Source organism: Bombyx mandarina, chromosome 02 (genome assembly GCF_030267445.1).
Source record: "Bombyx mandarina strain Sakado chromosome 02, ASM3026744v2".
NCBI classification, from domain to species: domain Eukaryota; kingdom Metazoa; phylum Arthropoda; class Insecta; order Lepidoptera; family Bombycidae; genus Bombyx; species Bombyx mandarina.
In genome coordinates, this window is record NC_143209.1 from 1,605,764 (window position 1) to 1,622,103 (window position 16,340).

General features: G+C 40.2%; 1 protein-coding gene across 3 annotated transcripts in view; it reads left to right on the forward strand.

Annotated features, from left to right (window-relative positions):
- LOC114251140 (uncharacterized) overlaps window positions 1-16,340 on the forward strand; it is a 45,560-nt gene that overhangs the window by 14,536 nt on the left and 14,684 nt on the right. The window contains exons 2-8 of one of the 3 annotated variants that reach the window (XM_028185319.2): window positions 8,323-8,439; window positions 9,000-9,150; window positions 12,886-13,070; window positions 13,545-13,616; window positions 13,909-13,994; window positions 15,230-15,330; window positions 15,838-15,982. In XM_028185319.2, the coding sequence (XP_028041120.2) occupies window positions 8,341-8,439; window positions 9,000-9,150; window positions 12,886-13,070; window positions 13,545-13,616; window positions 13,909-13,994; window positions 15,230-15,330; window positions 15,838-15,982 (839 nt within the window). In that variant the 5' untranslated portion in view covers window positions 8,323-8,340. Of the gene's footprint in view, window positions 1-8,322; window positions 8,440-8,999; window positions 9,151-11,975; window positions 12,209-12,885; window positions 13,071-13,544; window positions 13,617-13,908; window positions 13,995-15,229; window positions 15,331-15,837; window positions 15,983-16,340 lie in introns of those variants that run through there. The other 2 variants (XM_028185320.2, XM_089733098.1) reach the window with 2 other exon arrangements.

A 16,340-nucleotide genomic window follows, 5' to 3' on the forward strand; every position in this document is an offset into this window, starting at 1 on the left:
TAAAACTCCAATACTGTAACCCGAAGTGTAAAAAAATTACCTAAAATATTCTTTACATCGCGTGCCCTGCGAAAACTATTGACGATAGAATAAAATAATGTACTACGACTTTGTAGAACACATTTATTATTTACAAAAAGTGTCGCGACAACATATGTCTAACTATTATAGTTATGCCGCAATAAGTGTTCTTTTATTTAAACAAATAAAACAACGTCAAATATCGTTGAAATTTTTGTTAAAGACCCGAGGGGAGCCGGAGCGGGCCGCTTGTCATTCTTAAATGTCATTTTTCTCTGAACAACTCCATTGACTACCCTGAGATTTTGTAATAGTTTAAAACGATCGTTCGATTTGTTTAGACAGTTTAATTCGTTAGAGCTCTAAACGACTAGTTCGTGGGATAAACGATTATAAGCGTAACCCATTGGCATAGAAATATTTTTTTCTCGACTTCATTCATTGGGCTAGCTCACGGTCGATCTGGATTCAATTTACACATTCTTTGAAATGAGCCATCGTAAGAATTTCGGTTGGATAATTTTGAAACAGTATAGTTTTAGCTTACGGCTAAGTTTATGAGCGGTTATAATCCATTCAAAACGTGAATTTAACCTCTTCACTTGAGACATGAGTTATAGTAACACAGCAAAGCAGTGACCGCGGGAACCATCCTAATCTGACCGGGTTCTAACCCCGGGTCCAAGACTCCGGATCCACCGTCGGGTGTGAGAGTGCAAGGTGGACTTGTTTGGTGCGGGGTCCTAAAATATCCTTGGACCCGCCGTCTGCTCTCAACATCTGCAAACCTTCAAGTCCCACGTAACCCCCGTGCGCTCTTAGAGCGGATACCTCACAAGAGGTTCGGTCCCTGTTCGAAAAAAAACCTAGCACAGCATAGCGGTTCATAACAGCTTCGCGACAGAAACAGACTGGGACAGTTCATGCTTAGATGCATTACGTCCTTTTTTAATACGCTTTTATTAGCTTCATACGTCTGTTATTAGTGTGTATGTTAGTATGTAACGGAATCTTTGAACATTATTTTGACCCCCTTCAAAAAGCCGGATAAACTCGAAATTTGGCGGACTCATTAAGGACCGATGACAATTCAATATGTTAAATAGTTTGATCCGTTATCCTTACTAGGATAATCAGGATTAGCGATTTTGTTTTCCTGCGACCCGGAGTGTCTGTGTCAAGATCAAGAAAGGAAACTACCAGGCGCGCCGATCACCTATTTCTAGGATAAGTTACAGACTGATGCAGAAGAAATTTTTGAAAAAAAAAAGAAGAATTGAATGAATTTAAATTCAACTAAAAATGAAATATAAATAATAGTTTAAAAAAACTAAAAAAATACGCATTTATAGAAAAACCAATTAAAAAATAGAAAATAAATTTTAATAAATTTTAATTAAAAAGAACCCTAGCAAGAGCAGTGCTTCGCAGAATCTAACATGGGATCGGAAACCCAACCCACTGAGAGGACCCGGCGAGAAACTCAGTGGGCTGTGTCTGTGGGTTAATTTACTCGCCGAGCCCTTCGTCGCAAGCGAAGTGTTTGACGAGAACGATGACCGGTGCTTGAGGTACCTAAAAGCACCGTTAGTGGATCGGGAGGATCCGTAATGACGTGTTTGGGGCGACGTCGACTGCTTAACCATTCGGTTCGCGGGATCGGGAATGTAGTTACCGGCGGCCACGATGAGAAGGTTCTCGTGTCGTGCCGCTTTATCGAAATGGCAGTTACGTCCTACCACCGACATTGAATTATATCATCTTTTGAGTGAAGCGCATTCACAAAAGCCCAAAACCCGATATTCAACATACCCCAATTTGGATATTTATATATTTGTTATATACAAAAAAAAAATTTTCTACCTGCTAACAGATCTATCGGGAGGCAGGTAGTCGGAAGCTTTTGTATGAATAAACTTAAAGTTCAATTGTACTATTAGTAGGCACTCCATTGACTTTTACATGCGGCTTCGTTCGCATTTATAAATAAGTGTCTCGGAAACGGTCATTACCTTAGTAGCTAAAAGAAACGCAGCGCGATTCCCGAGAGATGGCAGCACGATTTTTTTTTAATCATTGAAAGATTATTGATGTTAGCGTGGTAAGGACTGTGATGCGTAGAGAGAAGATGCATGTAACTAGGAGATGTATGGAAATGGTAGTGCAAGGTAGAGGGGGAAGAGGTCGACCGAAGAAGACATGGATGGAGTGTGTGAATGACGATATGAGAGAGAGAGGAGTGAGTGTTGAGACGACGGCTGATAGAAGAGAATGGAAGAGAAAAATTAGCTGTGCCGACCCCACCTAGTGGAATAAGGTGGAGAAAAAGAAGAGAAAGATTATTGATGTATAGACAATTGCACTTTGATGATTGTTTCAATTTATTAAATACTATTAAATGTTATGTTCGTATTACTTGTGTCAAGAGCGCCTCCGAAGGAGACCTAACAACTCAAGAGCAATTGCTTCGCGAATGAATCTACTACCGGATCGGAATCGCGACCCGCTGAGAAGATCCGGCGAGAAACTCAGCGAGCTGATGGGTTAGGTTGCACGTCGACCTCTTTTTCGAGTTCGACGAGTACGGTTACTGGGGTCCCTAAGCCTGCTCCTAGTGTTAGAGCTTAGAGTTAGTAAAGGTTATTGGGCTGATGGATCCGTAAGGACGTGTCTAGGGCCTCGACGGTGACTGGCTCCTGCATGATCAGGATGGCAGCACGATTGCGGTATCGTCGGAACTCGGCTAACTTCGTGCTACGACAGTTGCAATGACAGTTCTTAGGACGGAGGCACCGCTCTTCAAGAAGGCTGGTTGGTAAGTGTGATGGCGTCTACGCGCCTCCATCGGCTAGGCTCTGTCGTAGCACGAAGTTAGCCGAGTTCCGACGATACTGCGATCGTGCTGCCACCTCTCGGGAATCGTGCTGCGTTTCGTTTAGCTACCAAACTAATGACCGTCTCCGACATATAGATCATAAACACCCAGACAAAGAGCAAACAAATCTGTTTATCACACAATGTTTGCTCGCCGTGGGAATCGAACCCACGACCCTCGGCGCTACATACAGTCAGAGCCGCTAACTAATACACCACCGAGTCAGTCAAAAAATTGTTGATTGTTTGTAAGTTTTTATATGCAGTTTTTTTTTTTTTTTTTCTTTGTCTTCTTTTAATATCAGTTAACGATATTTTTATCTTAAGCACAAACGCTCTTAAACCAGATGTGTTCACACCCAAAAGGGTGTATTCTATAATGTATTATTTTATGTAAATAAGTTCAATTTTTATGTGTGCAGATTTTATTCAGTTGTGTTAATCCAATAAAAAATGAAAAAAAAAAACATTAGGAATCACGAACTATAAGTGTATCTTTAATGTTTGTTCGATGCGGGAATCGAACTCACGACCTCCGGCGCAGTAGCTAAGGGCTCCAACTATCGTACCACCGAGTTAGTTATTAGAGCGAATTTATAAAATTACTAGCGAACCCGACAGACCTTGTCCTGTGAATGCATACACAAAAATACATTCAAGTCGATCCAGTCGTTTAGTTGCGGTATAGATAAATAACCTGGATACCTAAATTAAAACAATAAATACCGACTGCAGCACCATCTGTCGGGACGATTTGTGAATCTAAACCATCCAGGGCGCCACCCAAACGCATACAAAAAAAATCGTTCAAATCGGTCCAGACGCTTAGGAGTTCAGTGACAAACACATGCTTCGCTGGGCATTTAAAATTAACATTATTATTTATTGTCATTATTATTAGGGAGTCCAACGCTCATATAAATATTAGCCTATCCATTAAGTACATGTATTTTCTACATGGATACCAAGTTTCAAGTCAATCGGATGCATGGTTCAGTAGTTATAACGGAACATCCGTAAAAACCTCTGTAGATTTATATATTAGTATAGATTACAGATGGGTAGAGATAATGACAAAAAATAATTGGAATTAAATCTGTTTTGCCGCAAAACGGACGTACGTGAGATAGCCGAAGCTGCTAATCAAACTTCAACCTTAAGTCTTAAGGGGAGCTTCTTTTTTTTCTCCACCTTATCCCACTAGGTGGGGTCGGCACAGCTAATTTTTCTCTTCCATTCTCTTCTGTCAACCGTCATCTCAACACTCACTCCTCTCTCTTTCATATCGTCATTCACACACTCCATCCATGTCTTCTTCGGTCGACCTCTTCCCCCTCTACCTTGCACTACCATTTCCATACATCTCCTAGTCACATGCATCTTCTCTCTACGCATCACACGTTCATACCACGCTAACCGTCCGCTCTTTAATTTTTAAATTACTGGGGCTACTTTAACACTTCCCCTTAAGGGAAGTTCTGGAGGAGAGTTTTCATTAATGCAGTCCATGGGCTCCTGTAGTTCCAAGTAGCCGGAGAACTCGCATACCCGTCTCATTAAAAAAACCACGTGTGGCACTGGGGGACTGTCACGGTAAAACTATTGCATAGCATTTTTATCAACTTATGCAATTATAACCAGACAATAATAATTTAATATTAAAACAAAAGACCACGCTATATTTATAAAGATTAACGGTCCCCTTCACACTCATAAGCTAGACCGCGCGAGAGAGAGATGGGCATACTTTTCATGATGCGCATGCAGTGCGACGTCACGCCATGCGCTTATTCACAAACATTACACAAGCGCAACGTGTGAATGTATTGAACGCGAGCTACATGGTAGGCGGAGTGGGGGTGTTAGGTTCTATTTTTGTTACGGAATTTCTTGATTTGGTCGTCGCGCTCAAAATCGGTGATAAAAGCTATGCAATAGCTTATAAAGCACAATTTAAACCGATTTCGAAGCATTTGAGTCATTAACAGATATTACAAACGATTGACGACCGTGTATAATGTAAACAGTACTACTCTAATGACTTTGAGAATAGCTGGAAACATACATTACTGGTGGTAGGATCTCTAGTGAGTCCGCGCGGGTAGGTACCGCGGTTTGACGGGTGGGGGCAGCCGTTGTAACTATACTTGAGAGCTTAGAACTTATATCTCAAGGTGGGTGGCGCATTTACGTCGTAGATATCTATGAGCTCCAGTAACCACTTAACACCAGGTGGGCTGTGAGCTCGTCCACCCATCAAAGCAATAAAAAAAAAAAGCTGTTTAAAATTTCTCCTATCAGTTGATCGGTATAGTTAAAAAGTAATACGCTAATGTACGGAGAGATTAGTTAATTCGATTCATTCGCAAATCATTTGTACGAACGAAAGATGATCGCGTGAGTGCGTTGACCCTGATGACGTAGCCATTGCTAGCTCCTCCATTTCGTTCTGTATGGACGTCATATAGTTTCGTTGGAAATGCTTTCTGTAAAGCGAAATGATTCGTGGTGGTCTTCGTTGTTTTTAAAACGTCTTTTGTTAAGGTTTTCCATGGGATTTTACTTTAGGAAATCATTAGACGTGCCTCGTGGTTTCTGTAGCGTTAAATTTGTAATTCCGAAATTATTAATCTTTGTTGAAATTTTCCGGAACAAATAGCTGCTTACGTCATTTTTGGCCCATCTATCTATCTATAAATATACAGTCTACTTCTGGGTATACGCATTCCCAAGCCTCGCCACAATGAAAGGTTCTGCGCTGCCTGCACCAGCCGATTCAGACTACCTTCAGGAGTTCTTCGGCCCACCTCGTGGGAGACCTACCCACGGTCTGGTCACAATCATTGATGATTGCTGAAGCTACCTCATTTACCATGATAACAAATTTCTATATATTAAACTAGGTATCTATATATTAATACGTGAAGCAAAAACTTTGTATCCCTTTTTACGAAAATTGCGTGGTCGGAGAAGTATGAAAATTTCCACACTTATAGAGAATATAGAGAAGAAGTGCACAATGCTAATATTTTTTAATTAATGCATAAAAGATATAATAAATCAATAAAGAAAACATTACACACACTACATACCATGTATTTGACGCACACACGCATGCATACATACTATTTATTGTCAAACTTTTGTTCTTGACGTCTGTGATCAAATTGAGAATTGATTAAATATTGTTTGTCTTTATTAATTTTTTTTTATAGTGTAAAAAATGTAATTAAATGTAGCCTTGGCGGAATTTGTGTAAGTAAAAAGTATAAAATACAATCATAATAGTGTACAAACTTACAATTCCAATTATAGTCGAATTTCGAGTACTGCGGGGCTTCTAGTTTATTTTAATGCGAAATTGCATCGATGAGTTACACTTACAACCATATAAAGTTTTTAAATTATAATATTACAATAGAGTAGAATAGATTGCTAACGTAACAGGGGGAACTGGAAAGGTGAAGTCGTCGTGGCCTAAAGGATAAGACGTCCGGTGTATTCGTTGTTGCGATGCACCGGTGTTCGAATCCCGCAGGCGGGTACCAATTTTTCTAATGAAATACGTACTTAACAAATGTTCACGATTGACTTCCACGGTGAAGGAATAACATCATGTAATAAAAGTGAAACCCGCAAAATTATAATCAGCGTAATTACTGGTGGTAGGACCTCTTGTGATTCCGCGCGGGTAGGTACCACCGCCCTGCCTATTTCTGCCGTGAAGCAGTAATGCGTTTCGGTTTGAAGGGTGGGGTAGCCGTTGTAACTATACTGAGACCTTAGAACTTATATCTCAAGGTGGGTGGCGCATTTACGTTGTAGATGTCTATGGGCTCCAGTAACCACTTAACACTAGGTGGGCTGTGAGCTCGTCCACCCATCTAAGCAATAAAAAAAAGGTATTATTTTTAAAAATTCCTAAATAAAAGTAACCCAATTTTGCCACGAAGCAGTTATCCCTTCCAACTTGAGTGGGAAATTCTTTAAGTAATCTTTCCGGGCGTAGAGGCGATACCTATGCGCAATAAAATAATAAAAAAAAACCTTATATTACGTCAATGCGCTTTTGTCTGCAGCGTGGGAAATCTGGTTAATAACGCTTCTTGTCTCTGACAATTATTTTTTGTAATGGCGTCAAACACTACACATCGAAAACATGGTACAAACAAATTGGTGGCTTTAGCGTATTACTATTATTGGATTACAGTTGACCAGGTCTTATGTGGTCACTGCTTTTGTTGATAGTTCCAAATCCTGTTTTAACGCTGCCTTTTTTATTTTTATTGCTTGGATGGGTGGACGAGCTCACAGCCCACCTGGTGTTAAGTGGTTACTGGAGCCTATATACATCTACAACGTAAATGCGCCACCCAACTTGAGATATAAGTTCTAAGGTCTCAAGTATAGTTACAACGGCTGCCCCACCCTTCAAACCGAAACGCATTACTGATTCTCACTACTGAGTTATAAATATTTTATGAGTAGGAGGGTTGTTTTGATAATATCCTGAAAAGCTCCCCAAGCTTTTTTTACAATAAAATCATTTTGTCTTACACTATTTTTAATTCAAATTTATTAAAATTTATGTTCAATTAACTATTATTAATTTTTTTATTTTTTTAGTTGTATTTCATATTTTTCAATATTTTTTTAAAATATTGAATTGTAATCGGTCCTTAATAAGTATACCAAATTTCGAGTTAATCCGACGTTTTGAAGGGGGTTAAAATCATGTTCAAAGACTCCGTTACATACTAACATACATACGGCTGAAGTTAATAAAAGCGTATTGAAAAGGGACGATATCCCCTTATCAATAGTAATGATGTTCTGTTTTAGTATTGGTAAGTAGGAATTTACTGCATGAAAATGTAGAATATGTGAAATATGTCGATCGCAAAACCGTATCAGAGCCACTAAGCCGGTTGGGACATCTGTTCACGCCGGATGTGGAAGCGGTCAGCAGATGCGAAACGATTTAGTTTTTGTTAACGCGTCAACGGACGCCATATTGCAATTTTTTAAATGGCGGGAATTATGGAGAGCATATTTGACAGCAACGGCTAATACAATTTTAATTTATTTTTGTTTTGTTCCGATTATTTTCGCCAGAATATAAGTTTGGTGGTAACAAAGAGAAGATTTTCCACCGAGCTGGTCATAATTGCTTGGGTAGACCGACGCGACGGTCCGAATGTTGTTGATCAGAACTTATATACGAGTATAGGCATGCTTATCTTGAAAATGTCGTAAGCGAGATTCAGGCATCCGTCAAATATCTTGTGTTCTATGATGGCCTCCCGCCACAAGTGAAACATAGTAATTATAAATAATAATCATTGTCCTGTAAATTTTACTGTGTAGCCTTGATGGCAAAAATATCTGTTTATCTTAACGTTTTAATATTTTCTACATTGTCGACAGACCGAGGAAATCCCGAAAATGTCTCATCCGGATGTGACGTCAGCGCCAAGCTCTCCCACCCCGGAAGTATGTCCAGAATGCGACGCAACTGCTTCTGTAACTTCAGACCTGCACAAGGTACTTATTTATTTGTTCTTGCAACAATACAATTGCGGTAGGCAGCGGCTTGGCTCTGCCCCTGGCATTGCTGAAGTTCATGGGCGACGGTTACCACTCACCATCAGGAGGGCCGTGTACTCGTCTGCCTACAAGGGCAATAAAAAAAAGACCTATTTGAATACCTTTATAAATGAGCAATCGCCGGATCTTCTCAGTGGGTTGCGATCGCGATTTAATGCTAGATTTTGCGAAGCACTGCTCTTGCTATGGCTATTATTAACAAGTTCTCTTAGGTTGAGCCCATAAGTTCACCAACCCGTCCGCGTGAAGCTGGAATTGTCCCTTCCGCTACCAGGTAGCGCATATATATAAATAGGCATGAGCAAGATTTTGAACAGTGCCACCAGTATCGGGTTGCCTGGGTTTGAAAGTTCGGTTGGACAGCTATTTGTTAATGGTTCCGAGGTCCAAGTCAAAATTAACACCCACCTCGTGTGTCCTGGTGGAAAAAGCCAGTTCACTGCCGTTCCTAGGCTCTGGCAACCACTTGATGTTCTTCTCATAAAACCCGCTTTCAGTACCAAGTGGCCTGTACTTGTAAGCCGTCTTCGGCACAGTACGCTAGCGCTGACGACCCTGGGGCTCCTCCTCCAGCGAAGATTGACACGCCGCCTGCGCTACCACCGAGACCTCCTACAAGCGTACTTGCTTCCACCAGAAGAACCAATGGTAAGTTAGTATTCTTTGCAGTTTTCGCGGTTTTTCTGTAAAAATTACGGTCTAATCTCGCGTTTTTTTTAATTGTCTTTATATTATTTACAGTGTTTCGAATTCTTAGTTTACGTGGTCGACTGTCATCACAATGGCAACGTGAAAGCAGTTTTGACAATGGTCAGATTTTTACGGGAGTAACTCTGATCGATTCGCTTATACCACTATCTGTAAAACTTGGTGAAATGCTTGCGCGTAATCAAGATTGAATTCTCCGTAAATTCCCGACTGTGCCCCAAGCAACTTGATTCCCAGCAATTTCTAGATATGCAGCGTAGTCCAAAAGCCTGTTAAAAACGATAAAAATTTAGGTAATAAGGATTGTCTGGGGATGAAATGCCGTCTTCACTATGCGGTACCGTAAGTTTTATCTAGCCGATGGGGCTTAGTCAATGGTCGGTTCTGTGGGGTTGGTGCATCGCGCAGCATAGTCTCCTGGGAGATATTGGAGGAGGAGTAGGACCTCGGTCTACCTCTTCTCCCTTATCTTCTCTGGATACACCGGAGTCAGATATAACCCGGTCTGCTACCCCCTTCAACTGGGTATCCGTAAACGGATTGCCCAGCAAAAAGAAAAGGTGGTAAATCAATATCCAAAAAATATAGGTTTTTTTTACTATTGTAATTACTTTATCTATTGTTTTGAGAGCTGAGGTGTAAGTAGTAATTACAGCTCTATTGATACTCCAATTGTAATTTGTTTTGTGTAATAATTTGATTTTGTATTTTTATACATAAACTAGCCGTACTCGTTCGCTTCGCTGGGCATTTGAAATTAACATTATTATTTATTGTCATTATTATATTAGGGAGTTCAACACTCATATAAATGTTAGCCCATCCATTAAGTACATGTATTTTCTACATGGATACCAAGTTTCAAGTCAATCGGCTGCACGGTTCAGTAGTTATAACGGAACATCCGTAAAAACCACTGTAGATTTATATATTAATATAAATTACATTATTCTTGTAGCACTTCAACGATATAAGTAATTATTTTCTAAACAACGTTCTGGCAGCCTTTAATTAATGAATTGTGAGACTAATTCATAAGTATGAGATATTCCTACGACTAATCAATTAAGGCTAATTCTCTATTGTGTTTTGATTAAATTAGTTTCTCCCAGATATTCAAAAGAATGGACACGAAATCTTAAAGAGATGAATGAATTGACAAGTCCTATACGTCGATGTTAAGGAATTAATAGAAAAGAAAATCCGTATATACAAACAGCACAATACAAGATATATGTATATCTTCCGAAATACTTTCATTTCAAACACTTTGGATGATAAATGTCTCCTCCACATTCCACTCACAATAGATAGATATTCAGAATCGCGGTATTTTAGGCAAGACCGAGGGTGGATTGCAACAAAAAAAATCATTGCACAGCACCATTGTTACAAAACAGGTGGACAGAATCTTCTCACACACGCATTATGATGAAAAAAATTGTAGCACAATTAACTTTTTTTTTTCTTGCAACATTACCTGTTATAAAGGCACAGGTAGCAGAGGTAGTCTTTTGAAAAGGACGTTAGTCTATTTTTTTATAAAGTATGAATGTTTTCTTACAATATAAATGTAATGAAATATAGTTTAATTTGACGATTGTTTTTTTTATACAACTTTTTATTATTTTTATTTTTGCTTAGATGGGTGGACGAGCTCACAGCCCACCTGATGTTGAGTGGTTACTGGAGCCCATAGACACCTACAACGTAAATGCCGCCACCCACCTTGAGACAAGGTCTTAGTATAGATAGAACGGCTGCCCCACCTACAAACCGAAACGCATTACTGCTTCACGGCAGAAATGGGCAGGGCGGTACCTACCCGTGCGGACTCGCAAGACGTCCTACCACCAGTAAGAAAGTAGTGCTCTTACAGACGTAATTACAGTGACTATTTTTGTATTTTTGAAAACAGAGGATGTAGCCTCCATTAAATAGAATTTGAATCTCGATGCTGGCTATAATTCCACTAAAGAAGCCATTTCTATTATAATTTGACGAGATATTGTTCGAAGGTCGAATTTCTTATTAATATAACCAAGTAATAAATTAGGGATCGTAAAACTCCTTACCACAAAATAGCTTAGCGTACCATACCATTGCTGTGATTTCGGGCTGTGATTTAGCGATTATTTGGGCGACTGCAAAAACTAACAAAAAACAATGTGGTATTCACTCACGTAAGATTTTAAGATTCAAAATCCAGTGAATTTTGGTAATTCCCATAAGACCTTTCATACCTGGGCAGCGTCGTTGGATTCTGCGCGAAACCATTGTCAAACGACATAACCTTATACCAAACTAAGCGTAGTAATAACTCCGTGGCAATAATATTAGTGATTAGACAAATATAAATAATTGTTTTTCGTCGTTAAATAATTAGTAACGTGAAAATGTGACGAAAATAAAATTTGATTAGCTCTTTAAAATGTGATTTCTATTGTGGTGTCTCAGAAAACGAGGGAAATATACCGATCTTAATTCGAGAATGTTGTGATGGAAATTATAAAATTGTGAATTAAAAAATAAAAGGAATTGATTTTTGACTATCTTAAAACAAGCAAAGGAATTGCGTATTGTGACTTTCCAATTGAATATTTCTGTGTTCGAAGAATGTTTTCGATTTGCGAAGAGGTCATTGTTCCTTAGTCGTCGTAGGGTGGAAATATCGATTTTACGAAAATTGCGCGTTCTTTGAATGTTTCCGCGTCTTGTTAATGTCACTCAATCTAATTCAGTCCAACAGTGATAATAAATTGATGTATAAACTCTTGAACCTTATTTATATCTGTTTACCTTTGTGATACAATAGTTTTTTGGAAAAGTTTTGAAAGGACTTTTTTATATACTGTCGTATATGTCGAGCATTAGTAAGTTCATTGAGAGATGCGAGCGTGCGGTATAATGCAAGTGGTGCAGTATCAGGTGTCCGGTCCGCAGCCGACCCTCGCCGCCGAGGTCCCGCATCACTATGTACCGCCGCCATCTTATTTCGGTAATGACAGCTGTCAATTTTGACGTTTGTCAAATATTTAGTTTAACTCGCAGATATTATGTTCTGTTTTTAGTCTACTTATAGCTTAACGAATTATGAATTCTGCCACGATGTATTTCTGCATTAAAGATTTGTGATTATTGGGTTGGATTTGACGGCAGATCCCATAGAGCGTGTTGTATGTAACCTACCTTCAGGTGGAAGTCCCAATATTATTGTATAACGGCTGTTGCATTCATTAAATAGAGAGGCATGACTAAAAAGTAGATCAAACTTTACTTTTCTAGGACGTCTTGTGAGCCCGCACGGGTAGGTACCACCACCCCGCCTATATCTGCCGCGAAACTAGTACTCATGTTTCAAGGTGATTGACGGTATTAACACTGTCGATATCTATGGGCTCCGTAACTAACTCTAGGAGGACCGTGAACCCATCTAAGCAATAAACAAATCTGATAGGGTGGACTAGCGGCTATAGCAATTTTAATTAAAACGTAAATAATACTTGAAAAACATTGTGTTTACTTGTATATGAGAAAATATATTACAGAATAACACCGCACATCAAAAGTAAAAAAAAGTTAATTCAAATTCAAATGTAGTGCATCATAGACAATTATACGTGGACAGCATCACGATCTTCCAACAAAATCTTGGATTCGTTTTCTTAATTCCAGCATCAGTGGGATGCAACAATGAAGCAAGCGGTCGTCGTAGAAAGTACGCCTGGTGGTGCGTCGGCTGCGGCGCCCTGGCAGCGGCTCTCGGTGGTCTGTTGGCTGCCCAGCATATTCTGCTGAGGGCCTATACCGCATCACCGCAGCATTTGGAGACGGTGCCGGCAGCTGTACCGGCGGCCATGGTGAGTTTTGGCGTGAGAGAGAGAGGCGAGAGAGGTGGACGAGCTCACAGCCCACCTGGTGTTAAGTGGTTACTGGAGCTCATACACATCCACAATGTAAATGCGCCACCCACCCCGAGACAAGTTCTAAGGTCTCAAGTATAGTTACAACGGCTGCCCCACTCTTCAAACCGAAACGCATTACTGCTTCACGGTAGAAATAGGTAGGGTGGTGGTACCTACCCTCGCGGAATCACAAGAGCTCCTACCACGAGTAATTACGCAAATTATAATTTTGCGGGTTTGATTTTTACTACACGATGTTATTCCTTCACCGTGGAAGTCAATCGTGAACATTTGTTGAGTACGTATTTCATTAGAAAAATTGGTACCCGCCTGCGGGATTCGAACACCGGTGCATCGCTCAACACAAATGCACCGGATGTCTTATCCGTTAGGCCACGGTCAAGTTTAAGGGTGTAAGCTTTTCCGCAGTTGGTGTTGACCGGCGTCTGCATCATGAGCCTCGCGCGGCGGAGGAACCGTTACAGCTACATGGTAAGAAAAGTATGTTCAAATTGTATGTTTTTTTTTTTTGTTTCCGTACTTTATGTCTAAGTAAATGAAGACTTTGAAAACAAAAAGTGGCCATTTTAATAGCAAACGAAATGAAGTTTAAATCGATCATATTATTATATACATAAATTATATCGTCGCCGTCAAACCAAAATCTGCGATGTCCAAAATCTCTCACGGCAGAAATAGGCAGGGTGGTGGTACCTACCCTTACGGACTCACAAGAGGTCCTACCACCAGTAATCTGCAACAATCTCCTTCCAAATAGCTGTGTTGTTCTCAGATCAAAGTTGTGGGCGCTTGCTGTCTGGTCTGCGCCTTGACTTGCGTCCTGGTGACCATAACGACAACTGTAATACATATGAACAAGTAAGATTGGCTTTAATAACTTAATATGTTGTAATAATGAAGTTTTCGATATTTGACAACAGATGGCGTTGCTTATACCGGCATAATCGTTCTCGATAGTACTAGTCGTTTTGATATCCATTTCTGCTCTTTAACGACAGATGGCGTTACTAGTACCGGCATAAAACTGTTTTTTTTTTTTTTTGGTTGGCCGAGCTCACATCCCACCTGGTGTTAAGTGGTTACTGGAAGTAAGCCCATAGACATCCACGACGTAAAAGCGCCACCCACCTTGAGAATAAGTTCTAAGGTCTCAAGTATAGTTACAACGGCTGCCCCACCCTTCAAACCGAAACGCATTACTGCTTCACGGCAGAAATAGGCAGAGTGGTGGTACCCACCCGCGCGGACTCACAAGAGGTCCTACCGCCAGTTGTACATACACGTCATTACGGATCCTCCCGACCCACTAAAGGTGCTTTTAGGTACCACAAGTACCAGTCATCGTACTCGTCAAACCCGTCGCTTGCGACGAAGGGCTCCACGAGCGAATTAACCCATAGATACAGCCCACTGAGTGGGTCGCGTTTCCGATCCGGTGTTAGATTCTGCGAAGCACGGCTCTTGCTAGGGCCAGTGTTAGCCACACTTCCGGTTTGAGCCCCGTGAGCTCACCTACTAGCTAAGGATACGCTGAAATAGCCTCTCAAGGCTATCAGCTTAGGTAGGAAAAAAAAGTTGTACATCTATACTAATATTATAAAGAGGAAAGATTTGTTTTTTTGTATTGAATAGGCTCCGAAACTACTGAACCTATTTGAAAAATTCTTTCACTGTTTGGAAGCTACACTATTCCCGAGTGACATAGGCTATAATCTTTTTTGAAAAAAAATTTAGGAATCCTTACTAAAACTTCAATAATGTAACCCAAGGTGTAAAAAAATTACCTAAAATATTCTTTACATAGCGTGCCCTGCGAAAACGATTGATGATAGAATAAAATTATGTACTACGACTTTTTAGAACACTTTATTATTTACAAAAAGTATTGCGACAGCATATGTCTAACTATTATAGTTATGCCGCAATAAGTGTTCTTTTATTTAAAAAAATAAAACAGCGTCAAATATCGTTGAAATTTTTGTTAAAGACTCGAGCGGAGCCGGAGCGGGCCGCTAGTACTTGATAATTGTACCTTTTAATTGTAAATTAGCTGTGTGAATTAAAGAGAAGAGACTTAAATGTTTTCATCGCAGATTGCAGACGCTGAAGTCTTGCGAGTATACCAAGCTCACCCGTACCTGCACTTGTTATTCGATGCTGCCGGGCACTCAGCACAGCGGCAGCGAGGATGATGGTAACCATACACTTTAATACAGAAGAAGAAGAAGACTTAGTTTAAAAAAAATCTCATATCATAGTTGGCAATACGTAGTTACTGGAATCCACATAGACATCATATCAATGCCACCATCTTGTATACACGAGGTCTCAGACAAAGGGATATCACAAGTATCCTTACCTAACCAGCTGAAGTCATGTACTCAACTTATTGGAGTCCACAGTGAGGTCTGAGAGGGATATCACAAGTATCCTAGTATAACCAACTGAAGCCTTGTACTCAACTTATTGGAGTCCGCAGAGATCATGTCAATGTTGCCATCTTTGATATATGAGGTCTCAGACAGAGGGCTATCACAAGTATCCTGGTATAACCAACTGAACAGCCATGAGCTTAACTTATTGGCGTATGCAGACATCATGTCAATGTCGCCATTTTTGAGACATGAGGTCTCGAGAGGGATATCACTAGTATCCTTACCCAACCAACTGAAGTCATGTGCTCAACGAGTCTTTGTGCCAGGGGTCCGCTGCGTCTTCGAAGGCGTCACGGACTGCGGCGTGGTCCACGGCGCGCTGTACTGGTGCTTGAGAGGAGTCTTCGCCCTCTCAGTCAGCGCTGTGCTCGTCTGCATCTTCAGCTGCATGCTGGCTTATCAGCTGCTGAGGTAATTAGGATATATAGGAGATATAAGTTCTAAGATCTCAGTATAGTTACAACGGCTGCCCCACCCTTCAAACCGAAACGCATTAATGCTTCACGGCAGAAATAGGCAGGGCGGTTGTACCTATCCGCGCGAACTCACAAGAGGTCCTACCACCAGTAATTACGCAAATTGTAACCAGTAAACCTGACCTAGAGGGTGGTAACATTTCTTAAACTTTTATGCCCCCCATGCATGATTTTTAACATAAAATATTTGATTTGTACACATTAAGAAACATTAATTATAGATTTTAGAAAAAATCACTATGAAATTGTTATCAGAATACAGTAAGTAATATATGAAAACATATAATAAAAAA